Raw genomic sequence first — 23,273 nt, forward strand, 5'->3', positions numbered from 1 at the left:
TTAATTTATTTTTAGAATGAAGAATATTTCTTCATGCCCTCTTCAGAGTTACTTGGAGATGAAACATTGTATGCAATAATGTTTTAGAAATACTGTTACCTTCATAAGCGTGTCCTTTGAATAAAGACTTTTTTTCTTACTATTTTTTTCACCCCCAGCAAATTATATGTAGGTACTTTTTCTTATTTTGATTATAAATTTAATGTGGGCTTATTGTAGAAAGTATGAAAAATATAGGAAACTTTAAAAAATAGAAATCTGGGACGCCTGGGTGGCTCAGTTGGTTGGATGACTGCCTTCGGCTCAGGTCATGATCCCGGGGTCCCGGGATTGAGTCCCACATCGGGCTCCCAGCTCCATCGGGAGTCTGCTTCTCCCTCTGACCTTCTCCTCGCTCATGCTCTCTCTCACTGTCTCTCTCTCAAATAAATAAATAAAATCTTTAAAAAAAAAAAAAATAAAAAATAGAAATCTGAATAATGCATCATCCCATTTTTATGTTTTTAAGGGAAATTTAGTTTTGAGGCTGAGTTCCCTGAGGGGAAGAATACTTAGTGTCATATTTATTGTTGGATTTTTAAAAAAGATTTTATTTATTTATTTGACACAGAGAGAGATCACAACGTAGGCAGAGAGGCAGGCGGGGGGGGGGCGGGAAGCAGGCTCCCTGCTGAGCAGAGAGCCCGATGCGGGGTTCAATCTCAGGGCCCTGAGATCATGACCTGAGCCAAAGGCAGAGGCTTAACCAACTGAGCCACCTCGATGCCCCTATTGTTGGATTTTTCTGTTCTTTGTGTGCCTTAGGCAAAAAAATAATGCTTGTCGAGTGAGTGGGAATTTTCTTATGTGGGTGAATTTTTTTTATGATGTAAATTTTAGGTGTATAGCTTTATAATTTGACATCTGTATACACTACAAAGTGATCACCACCACAAGTCTAGGTACCATTCATCACCATAGACTTCGCTCCCTTTACCACTTTTGTTCACCCCCAAGCCTCTTCCCTTCTGGTAACCACTAGTCTGCTCTCTGTATCTGCAAGTTTGTTTTTGTTCTATTTTGTTCATTTGTTCATTTTTTTTTTTTAAGATTCCATATGTAAGTGGAATCATAGGGTATTTGTCTTTCTCCATCTGACTTATTTCACTTAGTATAATATCCTCAGAGCCCATCCATGTTATTGCAAATGGCAAATTTTATTCATTTTTATGGCTGAGTAGTATTCTATTGTATATATACTATCTTTTTTATCCATACACCTGTTGGTGGCCACTTGGTTGTTTCTGTATCTTGTCTATTGCAGATAATGGTGCAGTTAGCTTAGGGTGCATGTATCTTTTCAGATAGGTGTTTTCATATTCTTCACATCAGTACCCAGAAGTGGAATATCTGTTTCACATTGTAGTTGTTAATTTTTTGAGGAATCTCCATATTATTTTCCATTGTGGCTCTGCCAATTTACAATCCCATCAGAAGTGTGAGAGGGTTCCTTTTTCACCACATCCTCTCCGACATGTTATTTCTTGTCTTTGATAATAGCTATTCTAGTAGGTATTAGGTGATGTCTCATTATGGTTATGATTTGCATTTCCCTAATTATTAGTGATGTTCATCTTTTCATGTACCTATTGGCCATCTGTATGTCTTCTTTGGAGAAATGTTTCTTTAGATCCTCTACCCATTTTTTAAATCAGGTTTTTGGTTTTTTTGTTGTTGAGTTATATGATTTCTTTAATTATTTTAGGATAATAACCCCTTATTAGATATGTGGTTGGCTGACCTTCTCCCATTCAGTAGGTTTTCTTTGCTGTGTAGAAGCTTTTTGGTTTGCTGTAGTCCCATTTGTTTATTTTTGTTTTTCATTCCTTGCCTATGGAGTTAGATACACAAAGATGTTACTAAGACCTATGTTAAGAAGCTTACCACCTGTGTTTTCTTCTAGGAATTTTATGGTTTTCAGGTCTTACATTCAAGTCTTTAATGCATTTTGAGGTAATTTTTGTGTATGGTGTAAGATAGTGGTCTAGTTTCATTACTTTGCATGTAGCTACCCTGTTTTCCCAACACCGCTTATTGAAGAGACTGTCCTTTCTCCATTATAGGTTCTTCCTCCTTTGTCAGAGATTAAGTATCCATATATGTGTTAATTTATTTCTGGGCTTTCAATCTGTTCTGTTGCTGTGTGTGTCTGTTTTTGTACCAATACCATACTGTTTTGATTACTATAGCTTTGTAGTATAGTTTGAAATCTGGGTGCATGATGTCTCCAGCTTTGTTCTTCTTTCTCAAGATTGCTTTGCCTCTTTGGTACCTTTTGTGGTTCCATACAAATTTTACAGTTATTTGTTATAGTTCTCTGAAATATGCCATTGGAATTTTGATAGGTATTCCTTTGAATCTGCAGATTGGTTGGCTGGTATGAACATTTTAACAATGTTAACTCTTTTAATCCTTAAGTAGAGAATATCTTTCCATTTATTTGTTTCTTCTGTTTCTTTCATGACTGTCTTAGAGTTTCCAGTGTGCAGGTATTTCATCTTGGTTAAATTTATTCCAAGGCATTTTTTCTTTTTGATGCATTGTAAATGCGATTATTTTCTTTAGTCTGTATTCGTTAAAGTCAGAAGCTTGGTGAAATTTTCCTGGACATTTGAAGAGAGAGAGGAAGACATCTGACTAGCAAAAATAATAGAGGATACATATTTTCTTTTTAAGATTTTATATTTAAGTAATCTTTACACCCTGTGTGGGGCTCAAACCCATAACCCTGAGATCAGTAGTCATATATTCTCTACCAACTGAGCCAGCCAGGCACCCCAGGGGATGCATATTTTAAAATGACATTTTTCTAGGGGCACATGGGTAACTCAGTCTTTGGTTAAACATTCTTGACTTCTGATTTTGGCTCAGGTCATGATCTCAGGTTGTGAGATTGAGCTTGGCCTCTGACTCCATGCTGGGTGTGAAGCCTGCTTAAGATTCTCTGTCCTTCTTCTACTGCCCCTCCCCACTTCTCCAAATAAATAGACAAACAAAGACCTACATACACAAATGACATTTTTCTATTGGCTAAAATAACAAATGAAAACATGATAGGATCATTCATAATATTTTCTAGCAGAAGTTAGCAAACAAGTTAGGGCTGTTAGATATAGAGCCACTGAGCAATTTCATATCAAAATGGATTGATAGCAAGAATAGCTTATAACAAAATTTTAAGACTTTTTTGAATATTTGGAAATTGTAACAACTTTCTTTTTCCTTTTCTATTTTCTGTTAAACAGGATGGCTTAAATTCCTTGGTCCTTGATTTGGATTTTCCTGCCTTGAGGAAAAACAAGAATATAGATAATTTTTTAAATAGATGTGAGTAAACTTTATATTTGATCCTATCACTATACTTTTGATGAGATTTATATTACAGTTTATAATTTGTTAACCTTAAATATTTTTTAGTTTGCTATTTGGTTTGTTTTTAAATTACAAGGATTTTTTATTTTCAAAGCAAAACTGCAGAACTAGTTGCAGTTTGTAAAGTAGGTAAAGTTCAAGATTTTGTATAAATTATTAAGACTAATGATTTCAGGATAGGTTATTTATGGCAGTTCAAAGAGCACTTTTAAATTAATATTAACAATATTAAGACTTAGGTTTACATTACCCAGGAGACTTAATGAGCTTTATGTTTGTATAAATGTAGACATTTCAGTCTAGCTAATGAAAGATAATGTGATAACAATTATTGTTGTATATGCAGTAACTTAATATTTGCCAGTATTGATGTTGCAGTGAAGGTGTAAATGAAGTCGAATTCTAAGGATAGATTCTCAAAAATAATTCAGTATTTAGTAAGCAACACGGTGAGCTTTTTAAGTTGGAATTGTCAGAGACTGGGCTGTTTTCATAATTAAATAATCTTGACTAGTTACCATATCTATCATATGTGATTACTACCTTTCAAAGAAGTAGGCTCCTGAAATTTATTACTAAGATTAGCCTTGCAGGTAATGTCATAGCAGCTCTTTGCCATGATTCACAATGCGCTCTAGGACTGTGTGGGTCATCACTGTTTAGCTGTCCTCTTGTCAAGCAACAGAGTCAGAAATGAGATAGCTTCACTGCTGCTTTTTGGTAGTTAGTAATGTTTGTTTTATATGTGTTAATAAACTGTAGAGTTTTGGTTCTTTGATGTAAAGTTAGTATGTATCTTACATTTTAAAATAGTAACCTTTGAAACTGACAGATTTAGCTAAAAACTGAATACAGTTTCTTGAACTAAAAATCTGCTTACAAATATAGTAATTATTTAAAAGTATTGCTTATAAATTTGATCTTTTAATTACAGATGAGAAAATTGTGAAGAAAATCAGAGGGCTACAGATGAAGGCCGAAGACTATGATGTTGTGAAAGTTATTGGAAGGGGGGCTTTTGGTGAAGTGCAGCTGGTAAGAATGTGTTGTTCTGTTCTGTTATTTTATTTTTAAAGCGGGGTTTTGTGCGGTATCAGTAGCCTCTGAGTAGATCTTATTTTTATGCTCGGCCATGCCAGAATTAGTTTTGTGAGCTCGGTCAAGTTATTCCATCTCAGAGAACCTGAGTGTCTTCATCTGTAAAAGGAAGCACTGGTAATCGGTAAACCCCGGGTCTCTTCCAGCTCTGAAACCCTGAGATTTAGAATATGCTAGGCCAGCTTGATTTCACACATTACCTACTAGCAGCTAATATTCCACAAGAACTGTTGTGTTTTTATTTAATATGTTAAGACTAATAACATTTTTCTTTATTAGCTGAGATTTATTTAGATATATTAGAAACCCAACAAAGACATTTTTTAAAAAGATTTTATTTATTTGACAGAGAAAGAGAGTGACAGTGAGAGAGGGGACACAAGCAGGGGGAGTGGGAGTGGGAGAGGGAGAAGCAGTCTCCCCGCAGAGCAGGGAGCCCATGCGGTGCTTGATCCCAGGACCCTAATCTGAGTCAAAGGCAAACACTTAATGACTGAGCCATCCAACAAGGTGCCCCCAACAAAGACATTTTAATATGAAATTTATCTTTGCAGGCAAAAGTGGTACCAACCGGAAATATTATAAATGTTTGTAATCAATATTGCACTTACATATTAATTAGGAACTGTAATGATATTCCTGTTTTCATCACTTGAGTATGAAACTCCGCTTTTTTATGCTTACAAATTATTGTCTTTGGCCAAATTATGGGGTCAGATTCTGTTTTTCACTCCAACAGTGTTCTACTCTATTTGATGGAGCTTGAGAAAAGGACTGCTCACTGTGTGTCAGCATGGCTTCTCTGGGAACAAGTCATGACAGACTAACTTTATCTTTGTCATCTCTTTCATTTCTTCTTTCTTTAATAGGTTTATTGAACTTGTAGATCAGGGTAGTGTAATAGGTGTGATATACATCTGTTAGATACTTGAAAAAGTCTGTTAGGGGCGTCTGGGTGGCTCAGTGGGTTAAAGCCTCCACCTTGGGTTATTAGGTCATGATCCCAGGGTCCTGGGATCCAGCCCCACAGGGAGCCTGCTTCCCTCCCTCTCTCTCTGCCTGCCTCTCTGCCTACTTGTGATCTCTGTCTGTCAAATAAATAAACAAAATCTTAAAAAAAAAAAAAAAAAAGAAAAAGTCTGATACACTTAAGAGGATATGGAAAAATGCCAATGAATAAGGAGATGAGTTAGGCAGCATTATAACTAATAGCTGTTTCTAAGGAGGCTGAGGAAGGCATAAGTGGTGCCTTGGACAGAGATCCCCAGGGATCTGTTTGTTCTCTCTTCTTCTCTTCAGGGTTTTATTAATGAGGCATTTATTGTATGGAGGCAATGGTGACATGTTGAATAATTTTACTAATGAGTTAAAGCTGAAGTATGAGAATGTTTTCAGATGAGAAGCCAAAATCTGGAAGTTGGGAAGGTCATTGGCCAGATAGAAGAAGTAAAATTTAACCAGAATAAAAACCTGTACTTAGATGTGAAGAACTCAAGGAGTAGATTCCTTAACAGTAATTATGAATCAAAGAACAATTTTCGTTGAATGTAAACCAAGCAAGAATCATTGGTGATGTGGCTGCCCAAAATAAGAAAGATTGGATTGTTTTGATACAGGTTTTTTCTATTTTGAGATGATTGGGCCATGCTGCGTCATTTATTCATTCTAGATGCTCTGTTACCCTGTTTTAAAGGGCACATTTAGATAGAGATGCTCATTTAGATAGAGAGTACTCAAGGGATGAAATGCTCAGGGACTTGCAACAATGCCATTTGAGGTGTGGTGGAGGGAATTGAGAAGTTAACACGGAGATTTGAGGAGTGGGCTGCCTTTGAAAGTAATGTGGTTTTTGTTTGTTTTGTTTTTAGTCAGTGAAAGTGGTGAAGTTTTGGCTGTTAGAATTCCCATGGGGCAAGGGTCAGAGATTAGATTTTGAGTTATGGGAGGTCTTGTAAGATAGGGAAAATATAAAGTAATCGAATCCTACTTCTGCCCTGGTCTAACTCAAAGAGTTATTTATTAAAAAATAAATAAGCCTAGTTATAGTGTTCCTTAAGTGTTCACCACTGTTACTATAGCCTATTTGATACAAAGATTCATACTATAAGTATGTAGAATAAATACATTGTTTATTCATACTGAGGATTCAGTGTAGATAAAGAGGAAAGACTAGAATTTGGAGTTCTGTTTTTGGAAGGAAATATGACAGATCCTGACTTGTCATGTTTTTATGGCAATGTGGTCATTTGCTCTGTTTTAGGTGAATTTGATCATTCAACTTCAGTACATTCAAGAAAGGAAAAGAAAAGGCTTCTGTTATTGTTAATTTTCCACTCTGAATTTTATTTTGTCCATAAAACATGCAGAAACAAAGTCACATGTTTTTAGAAATGAAAAATATTTTAACATTGCTTTAGTCTGATGACCTGACACAAGAACTTGGAGCATGTGTGTTTTGGCTTTACCTCTTGGTTCTATTGGTGGGAACTTTTTTTTTTAGGGAATAAAACACTATATATATATTTTTTAATTTTTAAAAAATTTTTTATTAACATATAAGGTATTATTTGCCCCAGGGGTACAGGTCTGTGAATCATCAGGCTTACACATTTCATAGCACTCTTGGTGGGACTTTTTAAAAGAAGGATGAGATTAAAAAGGAAAAGTCCCGAGTTCTTCCATAGTCTTTTAAAGTTGCTTTGTATGTTGTAGATAAATTGGTTTGACAGATCTGTAGGCAGTGTTCCACATTTGGCACATCCTTTTGATTATGTTTTCTAGTCATCTGAAGAAAGTTTTTACATAGGTGCAGATTTGTCTTTCCTTGTGAAATACTTTTTTGGTCAGGTTAAAAATACATTACCACAGAGGGCCCCACCAGTCAGTTTCTTTTTTCTTTTTAAAGATTGTATTTATTTGACCAAGAGAGACAGAGAGTTAACACAAGCAGGGAGAGTGGGAGAGGGAGAAGCAGGCTTCCTGCTGAGCAGGGAGATTGATACAGGGCTCAGTCTGGGATCGTGACCTGAGCCAAAGGCAGACGTTTAACAACTGAGCCACCCAGGTGCCCTCAGTAGTCAGTTTCTAAAAGAAAATTCTTGTTGTGAAAGTAACTTTACTATGTCACAGCAGCTATACCACAGTGTTTAAGAGCTAGAGTCAGACTACCTGCAGTTGGATTCTAACTCTCTGAGGAGCTGTCCGTGCAGACAAGTTACTTAATCACTCTGTGCCTCAGTTTCTTATCTGTTAAATGAAGATAACAATAACAATTATACCCCATAGAATTACTGGGAGAGTTAAATGTAATTAAATTTGGAACAGTTCCTGGAATACAGTAAGTGCTTAGTAAATGTTAGCAGTTCATTTTCACACATAAAATGGTTCATTTATCCGTCCGTCAATGAATATTTAATTAGGATCTGTTACATTTCAGGGGCTGTGCTAGCCTCTTAAAGATAAAATAACATAGCTTCGATTTTTCTGCAAGTGATAGTTTTGTGGAGGAGTTTTACTTTAAACAAGTAAAGTATTTTTCAAATCATGATAAATACTGTGAAGGAAAAGATCTGGATGCTGTGAGAGAAAAATGGAGGGTTGTGCTTAATTCAGGTGTGGATGTTAGGAAAGCCTCACTGTAAGAAAATGACATTGGAGTTATGATGTATAGGAGGAGTTAGTCACATGTTAGTCACAGTATTCCTTTGGTTAATTGATTAGCAAATGTTTGTTCAAGAAGAAATAGCATGGGAAAATGTCAGAAGTTAGGAAAGTGCCAAGTTGTTACATTTATTTGGGTTTATTTGAGATTTCCTCACCTGAAAAATGGCATTTTCTTACAGATTGAAAAGTTTTATAATTCAAGGAGGGCAAAATTGTTTGGCTTATTGTCCTTTTTTCCTATCTACAGAGGTGATGTATGTTTATGTTTTTATATCATGAAAAGTCTGTGACATGGATGATTTTATCTGATATCACTTTTGTTTTTGGATTCTATTTTCCGGATTATTCATCACATCTCATTTTTATGGAAAATAATATTATTTAGTATAGTATATTGATTAAGAACAGTACTTTGGAAGAATAGTCAAAATCAACTACTTCTGTTTTCATTCTACTGTATATAGGTTTCTTGTCATCAAAACTTTAATTTCCTTATCTTGGAGTAGCATTAATAATAGAATTTAAGATTTTTTGTGAGGATTAAATTGGACTATGCTTGTGTGGTACTTAATGGGATCTGGCACATTATAGATACTAAGTAAATATTATCTGTTGTCACTCTTGTCAGTTTCTGTGCATTTTTGAATTTTAGTGTTTTAAATAAATAATCATAAGTCTCGCTCTGACTTTTATATATATGTATTGGTTTGCTAGAGCCACCATAACAAAATACCACCAGCTGTAGCTTAACCAACAGAAATTTATTTTCTCATAGTTCTGGAGGCTACAGTTTCAACATCAAGGTGTTTGCAGGTTTCATTTCTCCGGGCCTCTCTCCTTGGCCTGTGGATGGCCACCTTCTGTTGTGTCCTGACACGGTCTCTCCTCTGTGCTTGTATGTGCCTGGTGCGTCACTCTGTGTGTCCTAATTGTCTGTTCTTAGAAGCACACCAGTTACCTAATAGCCTCGTGTTAACTTAATCACCCCTTGATGTCCCTGTCTCCAAATAAAGTCACATTCTGAGGTACTGGAGGTTAGGGTTTTATAATGTAACAGGGGCCGGGGGTCGTGTGCAGCATGTAGCACGTAGTCATCCCGTAATAGTGTGTATGTATGTTGGGATGAACTTTTCAGTGAGATTACTTTTTTGAACAGATATGCATGCATACTTTGTTCATTTTTATATGTTTGTTTATTTACTTACCTTGCACATAGTCTTTTCTTTGAAAAACAAAGTTACAAATTCTAGCCTTGCAAATGTCTTCTTAAGGCAGATATTTAGTCTTGATCTCTATTAATAGAATTTACATTGTTCTTCAGTATTCCTTTGGTTAATTGATTAGCAAATGTTTGTTTAATGTCTGGTACCATTATAAGCATCAACAGTGTATTGTATAGGTAAACTACTCAGACAAGATACCTGCATTCATGGAGCTTTTATTTTGAGCTGCCTGCTACTAAAGTTTCAAAAAGAAATTGTGGTTTAGGTTCTAAAAATAGAGTTCTAAGTTAACTATCTAAAACGTAGTGCAGAATGTCTTAGAAATTACCTAATTATGATTCTTAGTTTGGGGGAGATGTATAAAAAAAAAAAGGATTTCGTAGTTAATAGTGGAAATATTTTTAACATTTTTGTTTTTGAAGTTATATCTTCTTATTTTGGAGTTTGGGGACCTTATCTTTAGTGCGTTTTGTGATGTTGCCTGCTCTTTTTTTCTTAACAAGAGCGTTCATTAGGGGCACCTCGGTGGCTCAGTTAGGTGTCTAATTCTTAATCTCAGCTCAGGTCTTGTCAGAGTCATGAGTTCAAGCCCTGTGTTGGGCTTCATGCTGGGTGTGGAACCTACTTAAAAAAAAAAAAAAGAAAGGAAGGAAGGAAAGAAAAGAAAAAAGTGTTCATTACATTTCCTGGTGATTGTTTTATGTAAAACTAAAGAACTTAATATATGAATGCATTCTCACTCTTAGAGGTCTAAGTTGCTTAGAATTGGGTAGAATAAAGTTTGGAAATCTCCTTTTCTCATGTCTTTATTTCATTGTCAAGCATAAAGGTAACTAGCCTTTTGGTATTCTTTTAGTACTTTGATAATTGGAAACATTTGGGAACTGTTAACAAAATTAAGGTCAAATTATTTTAAGTGGACATTTATATTTTATTGTAATTATTTTCTTTCTAGGAGTTACAAAAATTGTATCAATGCTGATTATTCTCCCTTAAAAATAAAAATTATTTATACAACAGATATGTTCATAGTAGAATAAGAAAGTAAACTATCATTATACTTTTTAAAATCCCTGATTGTCCCACTACTTTTTTTACTTTGATGTATAGTTTTCTGACTTCTAAAGGTATGTGTAATGTATGAGTGTCTTCTGTGTATTAAAGGATCATATTATATAGTGGTTTTGTAATTTGTGGGTTTTTTATGTAACATTAAGTAATAACACACACTTTAGAGCAGTTACAATATTATAGGCAGGCTTCTAAGCAACTTCTATGTAGTAACCAGTCTTCACAGCCCTCCTTTAGATAGACGTTATTACTGTCATGCTCATTTGACAGATGGGCAAGTTCAGATAGATAGGATAAACAACCTGCCAAAGTTCACAGAACTACTAAGTGGTTGAACAGAGACTTGAATCCAGATAGAGGACTCCATAGTCGATTTTCTTTGTTGTATGGTCATAATCATTTTTCTGTGCCAACGAATACAGACTTTGTATGTTACCTTATTGTCTTCCTGGGGTTTCATTCTCCTCTTACTCTGCCTCTTACTAGTATTCAGTTCTTTTTCTTTTCTTGAAACACCACTCTTTCTTATGTTTCTGGTTCTTCTTTCTTAATTTCCTTAGTAGTTCATTCTCCATCTGACTTCTACTAAATATCATAGTTCCAAAGGGTAGGCTCTTGTTTCTTTGATCTGCATTCTCTCCCAAGGTGCACTCTACCATTCCTGTGACTTTAAATATAATCTACATGATGTCAAGGCTCAGATTCATAGTTGCTGCTCAGAATTTTCTGGTTTGCTCTCTGAACTCATATTCATGATGGCTTATTTGTCATCTCCATTAAGATGTGTCATGTCTAAAATATGTGAAATTAGAATATTTGATTCCTTCTCTAACTTACCCACAAATTTGTAACACATCTTAATAAATAAATGGCTCCACTATCACCCCTGTTGCTCATGCCAAAAAATTAGAAATCATTGATTTCTCTTTTATTCATTTCTTAAATTTAATTTTTCAGTAAGTCCTGTTCATAACAGTTCTCCAGTCTGTTTTTTGGTGTTCACTGTCACCGCTGTCATCCAAGATACCCTTTTCTTCTCAGTTGGGTACTGAGCATCTCCCTTGTATTTTACTTTGTTTTCCACTTCTGCTAACAATGTCTCACCATTGGACTGTTGATTTTGGATTGGCAGGTGCTGATGGAGAAACTATCAAAACCATGCTTGTTTAATCTGTAATTCATGCCATCTAGGCTCAGGTGGACCCACATTTACTGTTTCACTGACTGTTCTCCCCATACTTCATATTCTTGTATTTTCATGTATCGATACTGTCCCATTTTGGGTATGGGTATATAGTAGAATTAACTAGGGGCTTTTCTAACATGTTTTCTATTTTCCTTATTTTCCCACCTGTCTATATCTTAGTATATGTAAAGGACAGGAAGCACAGGTCTATCTGCCTAATAGAGCCTGCTGCCCATGTGAACTTTTCAAAATATATTCATTGTATCTCTCGTTTGCAATTCATGGCTCCCTTAACTACCAAGTAAAGCACGAAGTCTTCATCCTGGCCTTCTAGGCCCCCCCCCCTTTTTTTAAAAGATACTATTTATTTCTTTGACAGACAGAGATCACAAGTAGACAGGGAGGCAGGCAGAGAGAGGAGGAAGCAGGCTCCCCGCTGAGCAGAGAGCCCGATGTGGGGCTCGATCCCAGGATCCTGGGATCATGACCTGAGCTGAAGGCAGAGGCTTTAACCCACTGAGCCACCCAGGTGCCCCTAGGCCCTTTTTAAAGATGTCACCAATTTTATCTTTTATGCTATTCATTCTGGGCAGGCTACTTATTTCAGAGCATGCTCTTTGTTTTCTTGTCTGTTTCTTCAATCATGTTTCACTTTCTTTCTCTCTGTTCATTTTTTTTTATTCTTTTTTTTTTAATTTCTTTTCAGTGTACCAGAATTCATTGTTCTCTCTGTTCATTTTAAAAGAAAACTTTCTCCTGTTACTCTCCTTTGTACCCGTTATCTGAGTGTGATCTTTCCTCTGCATGTTTTAATTTAATAATTTTATGTAATTTACCATATTATGCCTTGTACTGTAGTTTATATGTATATTTCTTTGAATCCTTTTATATTGTAAATTTTTTGAGAGTAGGAGCCATGTCTTTAGAAGGCTTTTGGCGTTTCCATCAGGGAAACGGTTCGGTGCTGCTTATCTGAAAATAGTTGGCTAGATCTGAGGAGATTATCCTCAGCTAAGTGAAAAGTTTAGGAGGAGTATCTGTAGAGCTGCAAAGAGAAAGGGAGAGCCCTCACTCTAGTGATTTGTCAGTTCCAACTGTAGACATTGGTAAATGATGTATGTGTGTGGTCAGATCATATCCGTGATTGGATTTTTCTTATCTTTTTATATCTTGTACAACACAGAACCTGAAACAGAAACTTTCCATTCAAGTGAATTGATTGTGATTCCTTGTGATCCCTGGGCTCAGGTGCTTTCTGGGATCCAGTATGCTAAAGAGATACAGGCTCTGTGACAGGACTTGAGGCAGATGTGAGATAAGGATCTTCCTCCCTGCCCCCCACCACTTGCTTTTAATTTAATTGGTTTAAATTAAGCTTTTAAAGTAGAGTCAACCAGAAGGAAAGAGTATAGGAGAAATGATTTTCTAACACTTGTCATGTCAACTCAAATTTTTAATTCCTTTTTTGGAGTAAAACAGGCTCTTCACTGGTTACAAAGTTATTTCTGAGTTGCAGGAATTATCTCCTTCCCTCCATGCTTTTGTAATTCCTGTATTCCCTCATTGAGTCTTGACTGCCCCAATCAGACATTTTTGGTGAAAACCTTAGCAGCACACACTAACTGCTTTAGTCCGTCAAACTGGATCTTATAAAAATAATCAATTGTAGGGGCGCCTGGGTGGCTCAGTGGGTTAAAGCCTCTGCCTTCGGCTCGGGTCATGATCTCAGGGTCCTGGGATCGAGCCCCGCATCGGGCTCTCTGCTCCACGGGGAGCCTGCTTCCTCCTCTCTCTCTGCCTGCCTCTCTGCCTACTTGTGATTTCTCTCTGTCAAATAAATAAAATCTTTAAAAAAAAAAAAAAAAATAATCAATTGTAATTTTTGAAATTAAAAGCCAATTTTGAAAATCTCAAATAGAACATTTTGGTTAGAATAATTTTTTTTTTTTTGTCCACAAATTTTCTATGAAATCTAGCTTTACTTTAGGATTTTCCAAGCAAGTCTTATCTCTAACTACATTAGGGTTGTTTCACCTATTTAAAAAAGTTTTTTTTAAGAGATACATATTTGCTATAGAAAATACAAATAAGCAAATGTAAGAACAGAGAAATCACCCAGAATTCTGTCATTTGAGGTAAAACCACTCTTAGCTCTTTGACCCTTTTTTTGTGTTTTATATATATGGGGGAGGGAATATCATTTAGAGAATAGGAGCAACTTTTTTGTCTGTCACGTACTCAGCCTAGTGACATAGGGGAAACACATATAAAGGTCCGTGATAGAATGAATTAAGTTCTATTTGTCTATGGTGGTGTTAGCTAACACTTTCATTGAGTACATTCTGTGTGCTAAGTATTTATATTCATAGTCTCGTTTTATCCTTGCAACAGTTCTGTGAGATTCTGACATAGATGAGGTCCTGAAACTTAGAGGGGTTAAGTAAGTTGGCCCCGTAGTTCATAAATAGGATATTTGCAAAGGTTTGTTGACATCTAAATCTGTGCTTTTAAGCAGTACTCTGTACAGTGTCATAATGAATAGCTCCTGTATTTGACTGTTTATCCATCCATATTGAATAGAGGAGGAGGAACAAAGGGGAGTGTACAGAGATGCTGAGGGAGATTATAATAGAATCATTCAGAAAGAGACATCCTCAAAAGGAAGATCAGTGGAAACCAGCTTTTCTAAAGTCACAGCGCTTTATTGTAGTACTTTGTAATACTAGTGCTAATGAATTTTAAAAGTATGAGGTAGATGTTTGGCATGAATACAGCTATTGCCTCTTAATGTTTGTTCTATAGATCAGGTCAAAGACTACAAGCTGGTGGTTCCTGACTCTTGTATTAGGAGCCAGTTAAGTGTCCTATCCCAATAGTTTACATGAAATTTGGGCTTCATTAAATAGAGCATCCAGGCAAAATAGTCTTTATTTATTAAAAATTTTATTCCCTCATATAGACATAGCTATAATTTTGTTGAATTGGATATTCAGCATTTTGCCAACCACAAGGCAGTCCCACAAATGAAAATTTATACTCTGCCTAAAGGAGCTTATGAAGCAGATACATGTATAACTAATTATAATATTAGATTTTTGTAAGTGCTATGGAAGCATAGAGAGAGAGAGTAATGTTGCATAAAGAATCAGAAGTAAAGTGAACAAGCATGTTTCTCATGTTCAAAGATTTATACTTAAGCTGTATGACTTTTTGTGTATTTAAATGGTCTTTTTGTTCTAGGTTTGTTTTTATTTTAGTTAATTCAGATATAAAAGATTAAAACTAGGGGTGCGTGGGTAGCTCAGTTGGTTAAGCATCTGACTTTTGATTTCTGCTCAGGGTCATGAGTTCAAGGCCCATGTCAGTCTCTGTGCTGGGTGTGGAGCCTGCTTTGAGATTTTCTCCCTCCCTCTCCCCTCCTCTAGTCATGCTCTCTCTCTCTCTCTCTCAAAAAAAAAAAAAAAAAAAAAGGTAAGTATTTTACTATTTTCTATCAGCTGACAAACATCTTTTAGCTTCTGTTCATAGTTGTGCTTTACAGAATTTTTAGAACTTGCCATGATATGAGTCAAGGATAAATAATATTATAGTGTAAAGTAATTGACTGTCTCTTAGTGTTTTATGGATTGCTTTTCTGATGAAACTAGGAAACATTCAAAATCTGATTTGTTCTTAGAATAAATGAAGATTTGAAGAGTGGCAAAAATATAGAAGTAGTACCTTAGCAACCTCTTTCTAATAATATTTTAAACATTTTTTATAACATTTAATAGCTGGAATGAGCATTTGTTTTGAGCTAAGTTGCTAATTCGATACAAATCAATTAAAAATCCGGTCTATCTGTTGTCGAAGGGATTTCTCGTTTCTGATGAGGATCCTTTATCTCCTGCCTACCATCCATATTTTCATACTGCTTTCACATGTGTTTATTTTCGTGTTCTATAATGTCTATAAATAAAAGGAATTGTTATTCCAGTTTAGTAATTTAATATAGAAGATAGATATAATCTGTGACCCTCATCATAACTTTGACCCTTTGCATATAGAATTCTTTTTATGTAAAATTAAGGCATATCAAAATACTTGAAGTTTTAAATGTAAAATATCTTAAAATGAGAAGTTACGAAACTTACTAATATATTAACATTTGTAATTGTGACTTGATTAACCAGTTTTTCTTCAGGGCTGTATTTTTTTTTATATCCATAGTGATATTTTGATTACTTATTATATTAAACACTGAGATTAAACACTGAGAGGGGATGTTAAAATTTCCAACTAAAATTATGGATTTGTCTTTCTATTTTTGGTTCTGTCATTTTTTGTTTCATGAACAAAAGCTCGTTTATTAGATGCATACATATTTAGGATTTTGAATTATACTCCTTTTATCTGAATTTAACCCCCTTTTTCTTTGCTTTGAAGTCTTTATCTGTTACTAATATTGCTCTGTCAGTTTTCTTATCCTTGCTGTTTGTGTGGTACACCTTTTTCTGTCCTTTTATTTTCAATCTATTTGGTCTTAATTTTAAAATATATGAGATTAAGTTTTGCTTTTTTAATCAATTCTGATAATTTCTGCCTATGAGTTGGAGTGTTTAGTTTATTATATTTATATTTAGTCTATTTATATATAGTATTTTTATACTGTTTAATTGCTTTTCAAGCCCTGGAGTCTCTCTTTCATTTTCATTTTTTCATTTTTCTCCTTATTCTTTAGATTGATTTGTCTTCAGGTTCACAGACTTCTCTTCTATCTCCATTCTTTATTAAGCCCTTCTAATGAATTTTTCATTTTTGTTGTTTTTCAGTTAAAGAAATTCTGGTTTCTTTTTTACAGTTTGTATTTCTCTGTTGATATTTTCCTCTATTCACTCATTGTGACTACATTTTCCTTTTTTTCTTTAACTTATTTTCCTTCAGTTGTTCAAACATATTTGTAAGAGATATTTAAAGTATTTGTTAGTTAAGTTCAGTGTTTTGGGGGTTTTCTATTGACTCCTTTTTTCTTGATGATGATTCACACTTCCCTTTTGTGCCTATTAAGTAATTTTTACTTTTATTTACTCATTTTTTAAATGCCTATTTTTTTTTCCCAGCATTTATTTATTTGACAGAGAGAGCACAAGCAGGGGCAGTGGCAGGGGGAAAGGGAGAAGCAGGCTCCCTGCCAAGCAGGGAGCCCAATGTGGTGCTCCATCCCAGGACTCTAGGATCATGACCTGAGCCGAAGGCAGACACTTAATCAATTGAGGCACCCACGTGGCCCAATAAGTAATTTTTAAAATATGTATTGGTCCTTACAGATATAGGATAGAGATTTTTTGTTAGTTTGTTACTTTTTGTTGATGTGTTGATTTTCATTCTAATAATCTATCCAATTACCTGATGATCACCCTTAACTTGTGCACACTGAATTTTATACTTTGTGCGAAAAGACCAAGTTGTTTCCAAGTCCTTTTAACTGGTAGGACTGAACCTCCAAACTCTGCTCCCGTTTTGATCTTTTAGGGATTGGCATTACTAGGCATTGTTAGGTAGTGTTGGAGTACCTCTTGCTTTAGTACATGGTTCTTTCTCCTAAGCTGTCTCACCTGAATGCCTAGGAAAGAGCAAGTTTTCCCCATTCTTTGGCTGGAAATTGATTGTTCTTCTAATGTTATTTAACCTCCAGTGTCTCTGTTTTGTTATCAACCCTTGCTCCCTGATAAACTTTGGGTACTTCTCTTTGGATAGTTCAGCCCTTGGCAAAGGACTCACATGGTACTTCTAGAGACCTTTTGCATAGCTCCTTATATTCCTGTTTCCTGCCCAGCATAATCTAGTGGCCTCATTTGTCTTGAACACTGATCTCTGCCTTCTCAGTTCAGCAGGACCACTGTACTTAGCTTATATGATCCACTTGTGTGCTGTTTCGGATATTGCCTTCAAGCAGAGTGTCTGGGCAATTATGGGGGTTGACTTGGTGAGTTTTTCTCCTCTCAGGGATTATAGTCTTGTGATGCCTAATTTACCAAGCCTGAAAACTGTTGCTTCACATGTTTTGCCGTTTTGATTGTAGTTTACACTGTGAGGTCTAGATGGTATCACTGACGTATCATAGCCAAAGATGCATGATTTGGAGTATATATCTTTATTGTTTCATGCTAGACCTTTTTCTGTCTTTCTGAGTGATTTGTTCAAGTGCATTCAAATAAAATTCTTACTTAAGATTTGTTAGGAAGAAAATCTATTAAAAAGGTACAGCATTGTATGATTTTTCTAGGATTTGGTAGCATTTTATACAGTTTCTAATCTGTAAAATATGATGGTTCTTACATATCTTCTCTGGGGAGGACATGAGCGTTCCTTTGGTTTATCTTATTTTCATCAATATAAGTACTGATTCTATATGTGGACAAGACTTGAGAGCTAACTAGAAGTTTACTGTTGTATTTTTCTTAAAACTGCAAGTTAATAGCTTGGTCAGTGATCAAATAAAAAATTCTTTTTCACAGATATTAATTCATTCATCACATATTTAGTATCTATTTTCATTGCCAGTGCTGGCATTGTATTTGACACTGAGGATATAATGGAGAATGAAATAGGCATGGGTAATCCCTAACTTTGTTGAACTTACCTTCTAATGGGGGAGATAGACACATACAAGGAAACAACATAAAAAAATCACAAGTTATGGTATCTACTAGGAACAAAACAGATGGAGTTCTGAGGTAGAGAACAATGAGTTCCTCCTTTGAGAAGTTTATATTTCAGCTGAATGAAGGAACTAGTCGCTGGGGAGGAGGTGACGTCAGAGACTGTGATGGCTTTTCGGTTACCTTCCCAATACCTGTAAAGATCTTGAGGAAAGGCTTATTAGAGGGACTAAAAGAAGGTGTTCAATATAGTTGAAATATGAACAAGGGAAAGAAAATGATGAGATTTAGATCAGGAGGGCAGCTGTAGGCTGGATCATTTAGCGCTCTGTGGATTTTCGTCAGGAGCTTCGTGTCCTGTTCTTTCATCCAGCCCTCGGTAGGATGACCATGTAATTTGTTGTACAAATAATGACACACTTCTGAGTGAGAAGGAGCAGTCACTGCTTGGGAGACTGTGCTGACCAATGTAGTCTGGCACTGTTCTGGGGAAATCATCCTAATTGTGGCTATACTCATATAGAAATGGCATAGATAAGTGGTTACTAGCATGGGTTCTGGATGCAGACTACTATACCTTCATTTTAATTTTTTAAGAAGGATTTTATTTATCTGTGTGAGAGAGAGAGTGTGTGCAAGTGCACAGGGAAGGGCAGAGGGAGAGGGAGAGAGAATCTCACACAGATTCCGCACTGAGCGAGCACAGAGCCTGACATGAGGCTCGATCTCACGACCCTGAGATCATGACCTGAGCTGAAACCAAGAGTCCAACATAACCAGCTGTGCTACCCATGTACCTCAGACTACTGTACCTTTAAATCTTGATTTCTACTCATTGTATAACCCTCAGCAAATTAATTTCTCTGTGCCTCAAATTTCTCATTTGTAACACGAGGAAGTAATACCTCATTAGAATTGTTATGAAGATTAAATAATACATTTATGAAAATACACTGTGCCTGCTATATAGTAAGCACCCACTCAGTAAATTCATTCATTTTTTTTTTTCAGATTTTATTTATTTATTTGACAGACAGAGATCACAAATAGGCAGAGAGGCAGGCGGTTGTGTGTGGGGGGAAACAGGCTGCCCGCTGAGCAGAGAGCCCGATGCGGGGCTCAATCCCAGGACCCCAAGATCACAACCTGAGCCAAAGGCAGAGGCTTAACCCCCTGAGCCACCCAGGCACCCCAGTAAATTCATTCTTTTATCAAATATTTATTTGCTAAAATAAATACTTTTTAATATAATATATGATATATATATATTATATAAATATATTTTATTATGTGCCAGGCATTTTACTAAGCACTGTGGATTAAGCAGTGAAATCCTTGCCTTCATTGGGCTTAATTTCTAGTGCCAGACCTCATAAAATAAAAGTAAAAAAGAAGGTGGTAGTAAGTGCAATGGATCAAAAGCAGGAAAGAAAGAATGGAATAGGCATGGGCAGCAGAGCATGGCTGTAAATTGAAAAATCGAAGTAGCTTGATCAGAGTAGGCCTCACTTAGAAGGTAACATCTAAATAGGGATCTGAAGGAAGTGAGGGCTTGGCTGATTCCAGGCACAGAGAGTAACACATGCAGAGATGAAATGAGAAACCACTGGGGTTTTAAAACAGGAGTGACAGGAAATGGTTTATGTTTTTGAAGGATGACCCGACTGTGGGTGGGTGAGAGTGACGGAAGCCAGGTTAGGTTATCGTAGGTAATGGTCATGAAAGATTTAGACCAGGCTGTTCGCAGTGGAGATAGTTAGAGATGATTAGATTCTGAAACTATTTTAAGGTAGAACTGAAATGATTTGCTGGTGAGTTTAATGAGCTGTGTGAGAGAAAAAGAGGAGCCAAAGATTTTTAGCCAGAGCAACTAACCGGAAGGAGCCATTTACTAAAATGGGGAAGACTGTAGGAGGAATAAATCCAGGGTGAAGATTTGGAGTTCATTTTTTTCGAACTCCTGTTAGATACCCAAATATAAATGCTAGCAGTCAGTATTTATTATTAATTATTCAGCAAACGTTAACAGTTATAATCGTTAGGTATTTGTTGCGTTTGCTATCATATATTTAGGATTAAAATGATGGTCAAAAAAAGATACTGTTTTTGCCCTTGTGGAAGTTACAGTCTAATAAGGAAGATAAGAGTTGACCAAATAGGGACGACTGGGTGGCTCAGTTGGTTCAGTGGTGTCTGCCATTGGCTCAGGTTGAGTCCTCTGTTGGGCTCCTTGTTCAGCCTGGAGGTGGCTTGTGCATGTGCGTGCTCTTTCTCTCTGACAAATAAATAAATAAAATCTTTAAAAAAAAAAGAATTGATCAAATAATCATATTGTTGGTAGTTTTTTTTTCTTAACATAAAAAATCCTTTTAAGTAGGATACTTTGAAAGAAATAAAGATGACTTACAAAATCACAAATATCTCTTCATATCTAAATTTATTAGGTTGTGTTCAGATAGCGATACATGTACATACCTTGAAAGTTTCTCATTTAACAATATCTTGTTCTTAAAATTGGTTAGCTTAAATAACATTAAGGAATGAAGCTTTATGAATTCATGGAATCTAGCATTTAAATGTATTGTGTATTTCATGAAATTTTTAGGCTGTTGGGAATTTTTTCTTCTTTTTTCCCATTAAAAATGTAATGCTTTTAAAACTTTTTATTAGTTAGCTAAAGATCATTTTGTTTTATAACTGAAGTCTTTAATAATAGAATTATAATATCTGTTGTTCACCTTTCACAAAATTATTTTTGTGTTTTAAAAAATCTACAGGTTCGTCATAAGGCATCACAGAAAGTTTATGCTATGAAGCTTCTTAGTAAGTTCGAAATGATAAAAAGATCTGATTCTGCTTTTTTCTGGGAAGAGAGAGATATTATGGCCTTTGCCAACAGTCCGTGGGTGGTTCAGGTAAGCATACAGACTTTTGTAAGTTTATTTTCCTTTTATTGTAAGTGCTTATTATTTGTAGGATATGATTTTGTATGCTAAAAATCCTGTATCTTACTCACATAGTAACAGTACAGTCCTTTTTAATAAGGTCAGATTCAGTATGCTTGTTTGATGTTCCTAAATAGTATGTCATATAGACATGACATGTAATACTTAAATTGGTGTATGAAAGCAATTATTATTTGCGACTTTTAAAAAAATTCCTTTATGAACAATTAGATTGGTTACCAGAATGCCATTATGCCCTGCCTACACTCTCATGATTTACATAATAGGAACAATAATCAGCCTGTCTCCAAACAACCAAAACTTCTCCTCCGGTCCTTTATATATTACCTACAAGATAAGACAGTATTGTGCTTCCTAACTGAGCCTCTTACTTGACTGTTAAGTAACGAATTTGTGGTTGTATTTTGCCTTCTTTTCAATTATATCCCTCATTAACTTTGCTTCTCTAAAGATATTTTTATACTAATACCTGATTCTGCAGACATTTTTGAACAAGTATCATGAGTGAGATTAGGTATGTACCCATGCATGTTCAGAATGCTTACTTAATGATTTGGGAGTTTTATACTTTGCTTGTGGAAGGCAATTTGCAGGTACAAAATACGCCGCATGGATGGCTATGTAATTTAAAAGCTCATTATTACTACTTTTTTAATAATGTGGAGTCCCAATTCTCTTTCTATTTACCTTTTTTATTGTATCTATGGAATAGAAATTCTGATATGTGTAGCTAAAACTAAAATTTTTGTAGCAAATTATATATTGTGATAATGTAATTAAGGAATGATGGTAATAAATTATTCCACTTTTAGCTTTAAATTTCTTTCATAGCAACAGAATCATTGCCATTTCTAGTTTATCAGTTCATAAACGGGTGTCTTTGATCTTTAATTCGGCAAAGTGGATTTTTTTTTTTTAAAGATTTTATTTATTTTTTTGACAGAGATCACAGGTAGGCAGAGAGGCAGGCGGGGGCGGGGGGGCGGGTGGGAAGCAGGCTCCCCGCTGAGCAGAGAGCCCCATGCGGGGCTTGATCCCAGGACCCTGGGATCATGACCTGAGCTGAAGGAAGAGGCTTTAACCCACTGAGCCACCCAGGCGTCCCCAAAGTGGATGTTTTTAAAGTGTTCATTGAGATAAAGAGTTAATGGGTCTGTGGAAACCAGTCAAAAGTGAAACATTGTAAATTGAAAAAGTAATATAATTCTGTTAATTTATTGAGGTTTTCAAAATGGTGATATTCTAGTTAAGTCATTCCTCCACCACCTACTCCCCAGTCATTCTTTTTTATTATAGTGACTAGAATAATTCTATAAAGAAAATATCCCCCCATTTACTATTTGGTTACCCAGTAGTATAATTCACAGAGGAAGTGACAGGATAAAACTTTATTCTTTCCTTATATTTACCAGTTTTCAAAGTAAGGGATTTGTTTCCTTTTATCCTCTAAAGGTGAACAGTTTTGAGGGAGTTACCAGTTTGAACTCACGGATTTAAAACCTATTTGATGTGTTTTAGTCGTTTGAATATCTTATTGATGACCACATTGTGACACCTTTGGCAAGTGACATCCTGTTTGGGTTAATTCCTGAGTCCTTTGGACATAGCTGTGACAGCCTTTGATAGCTTGCTGTCTGACACAATAGGATGTTCCAGACTAATCTTGTACATTAACTGTGCTTATAGGTCCATCCTTTTTACACACGTGAATATTTCCTTGTAATAGATTGCTAGCATTGGGTTTGCTAGGTCATATGGTGTGCACATTTGACATTTCGATAGATAGTGCCAGATTGCTTTGTAAAAAAAAATGTTTTTACAAGTTGTATTTCTCTAATTATTTAATATTTTTATGTCACTACATTTTAGCCAATACTGGATATTGTAGTTATTTAAAATTTTTATTAGTTGCATCTTCAAGAAGAAAAGATGTTATTGTGCTAAAGTACATTTCTTTGGTTAATGATGAGGTTCAGGATATTTCATATGTTTATTAGTAATTTGTATCCCACTT

The 23,273-nt window shown here is 35.5% G+C and overlaps 1 protein-coding gene across 2 annotated transcripts in view; it reads left to right on the forward strand.

The window, feature by feature from the left end:
• The window catches only part of LOC111154090 (Rho associated coiled-coil containing protein kinase 2), a 140,132-nt gene that overhangs the window by 57,222 nt on the left and 59,637 nt on the right, over positions 1 to 23,273 (forward strand). For both annotated transcript variants that reach the window (XM_022513463.1, XM_022513461.1), the window contains exons 2-4: positions 3,285 to 3,366; positions 4,346 to 4,446; positions 21,071 to 21,208. In XM_022513463.1, coding sequence (XP_022369171.1) covers positions 3,285 to 3,366; positions 4,346 to 4,446; positions 21,071 to 21,208 — 321 coding nt within the window. The remainder of the gene's footprint in view (positions 1 to 3,284; positions 3,367 to 4,345; positions 4,447 to 21,070; positions 21,209 to 23,273) is intronic.

Source organism: Enhydra lutris, unplaced genomic scaffold (assembly GCF_002288905.1).
Source record: "Enhydra lutris kenyoni isolate GAN:26980312 unplaced genomic scaffold, ASM228890v2 scaffoldscaffold35, whole genome shotgun sequence".
Taxonomy (NCBI): Eukaryota; Metazoa; Chordata; class Mammalia; order Carnivora; family Mustelidae; genus Enhydra; species Enhydra lutris.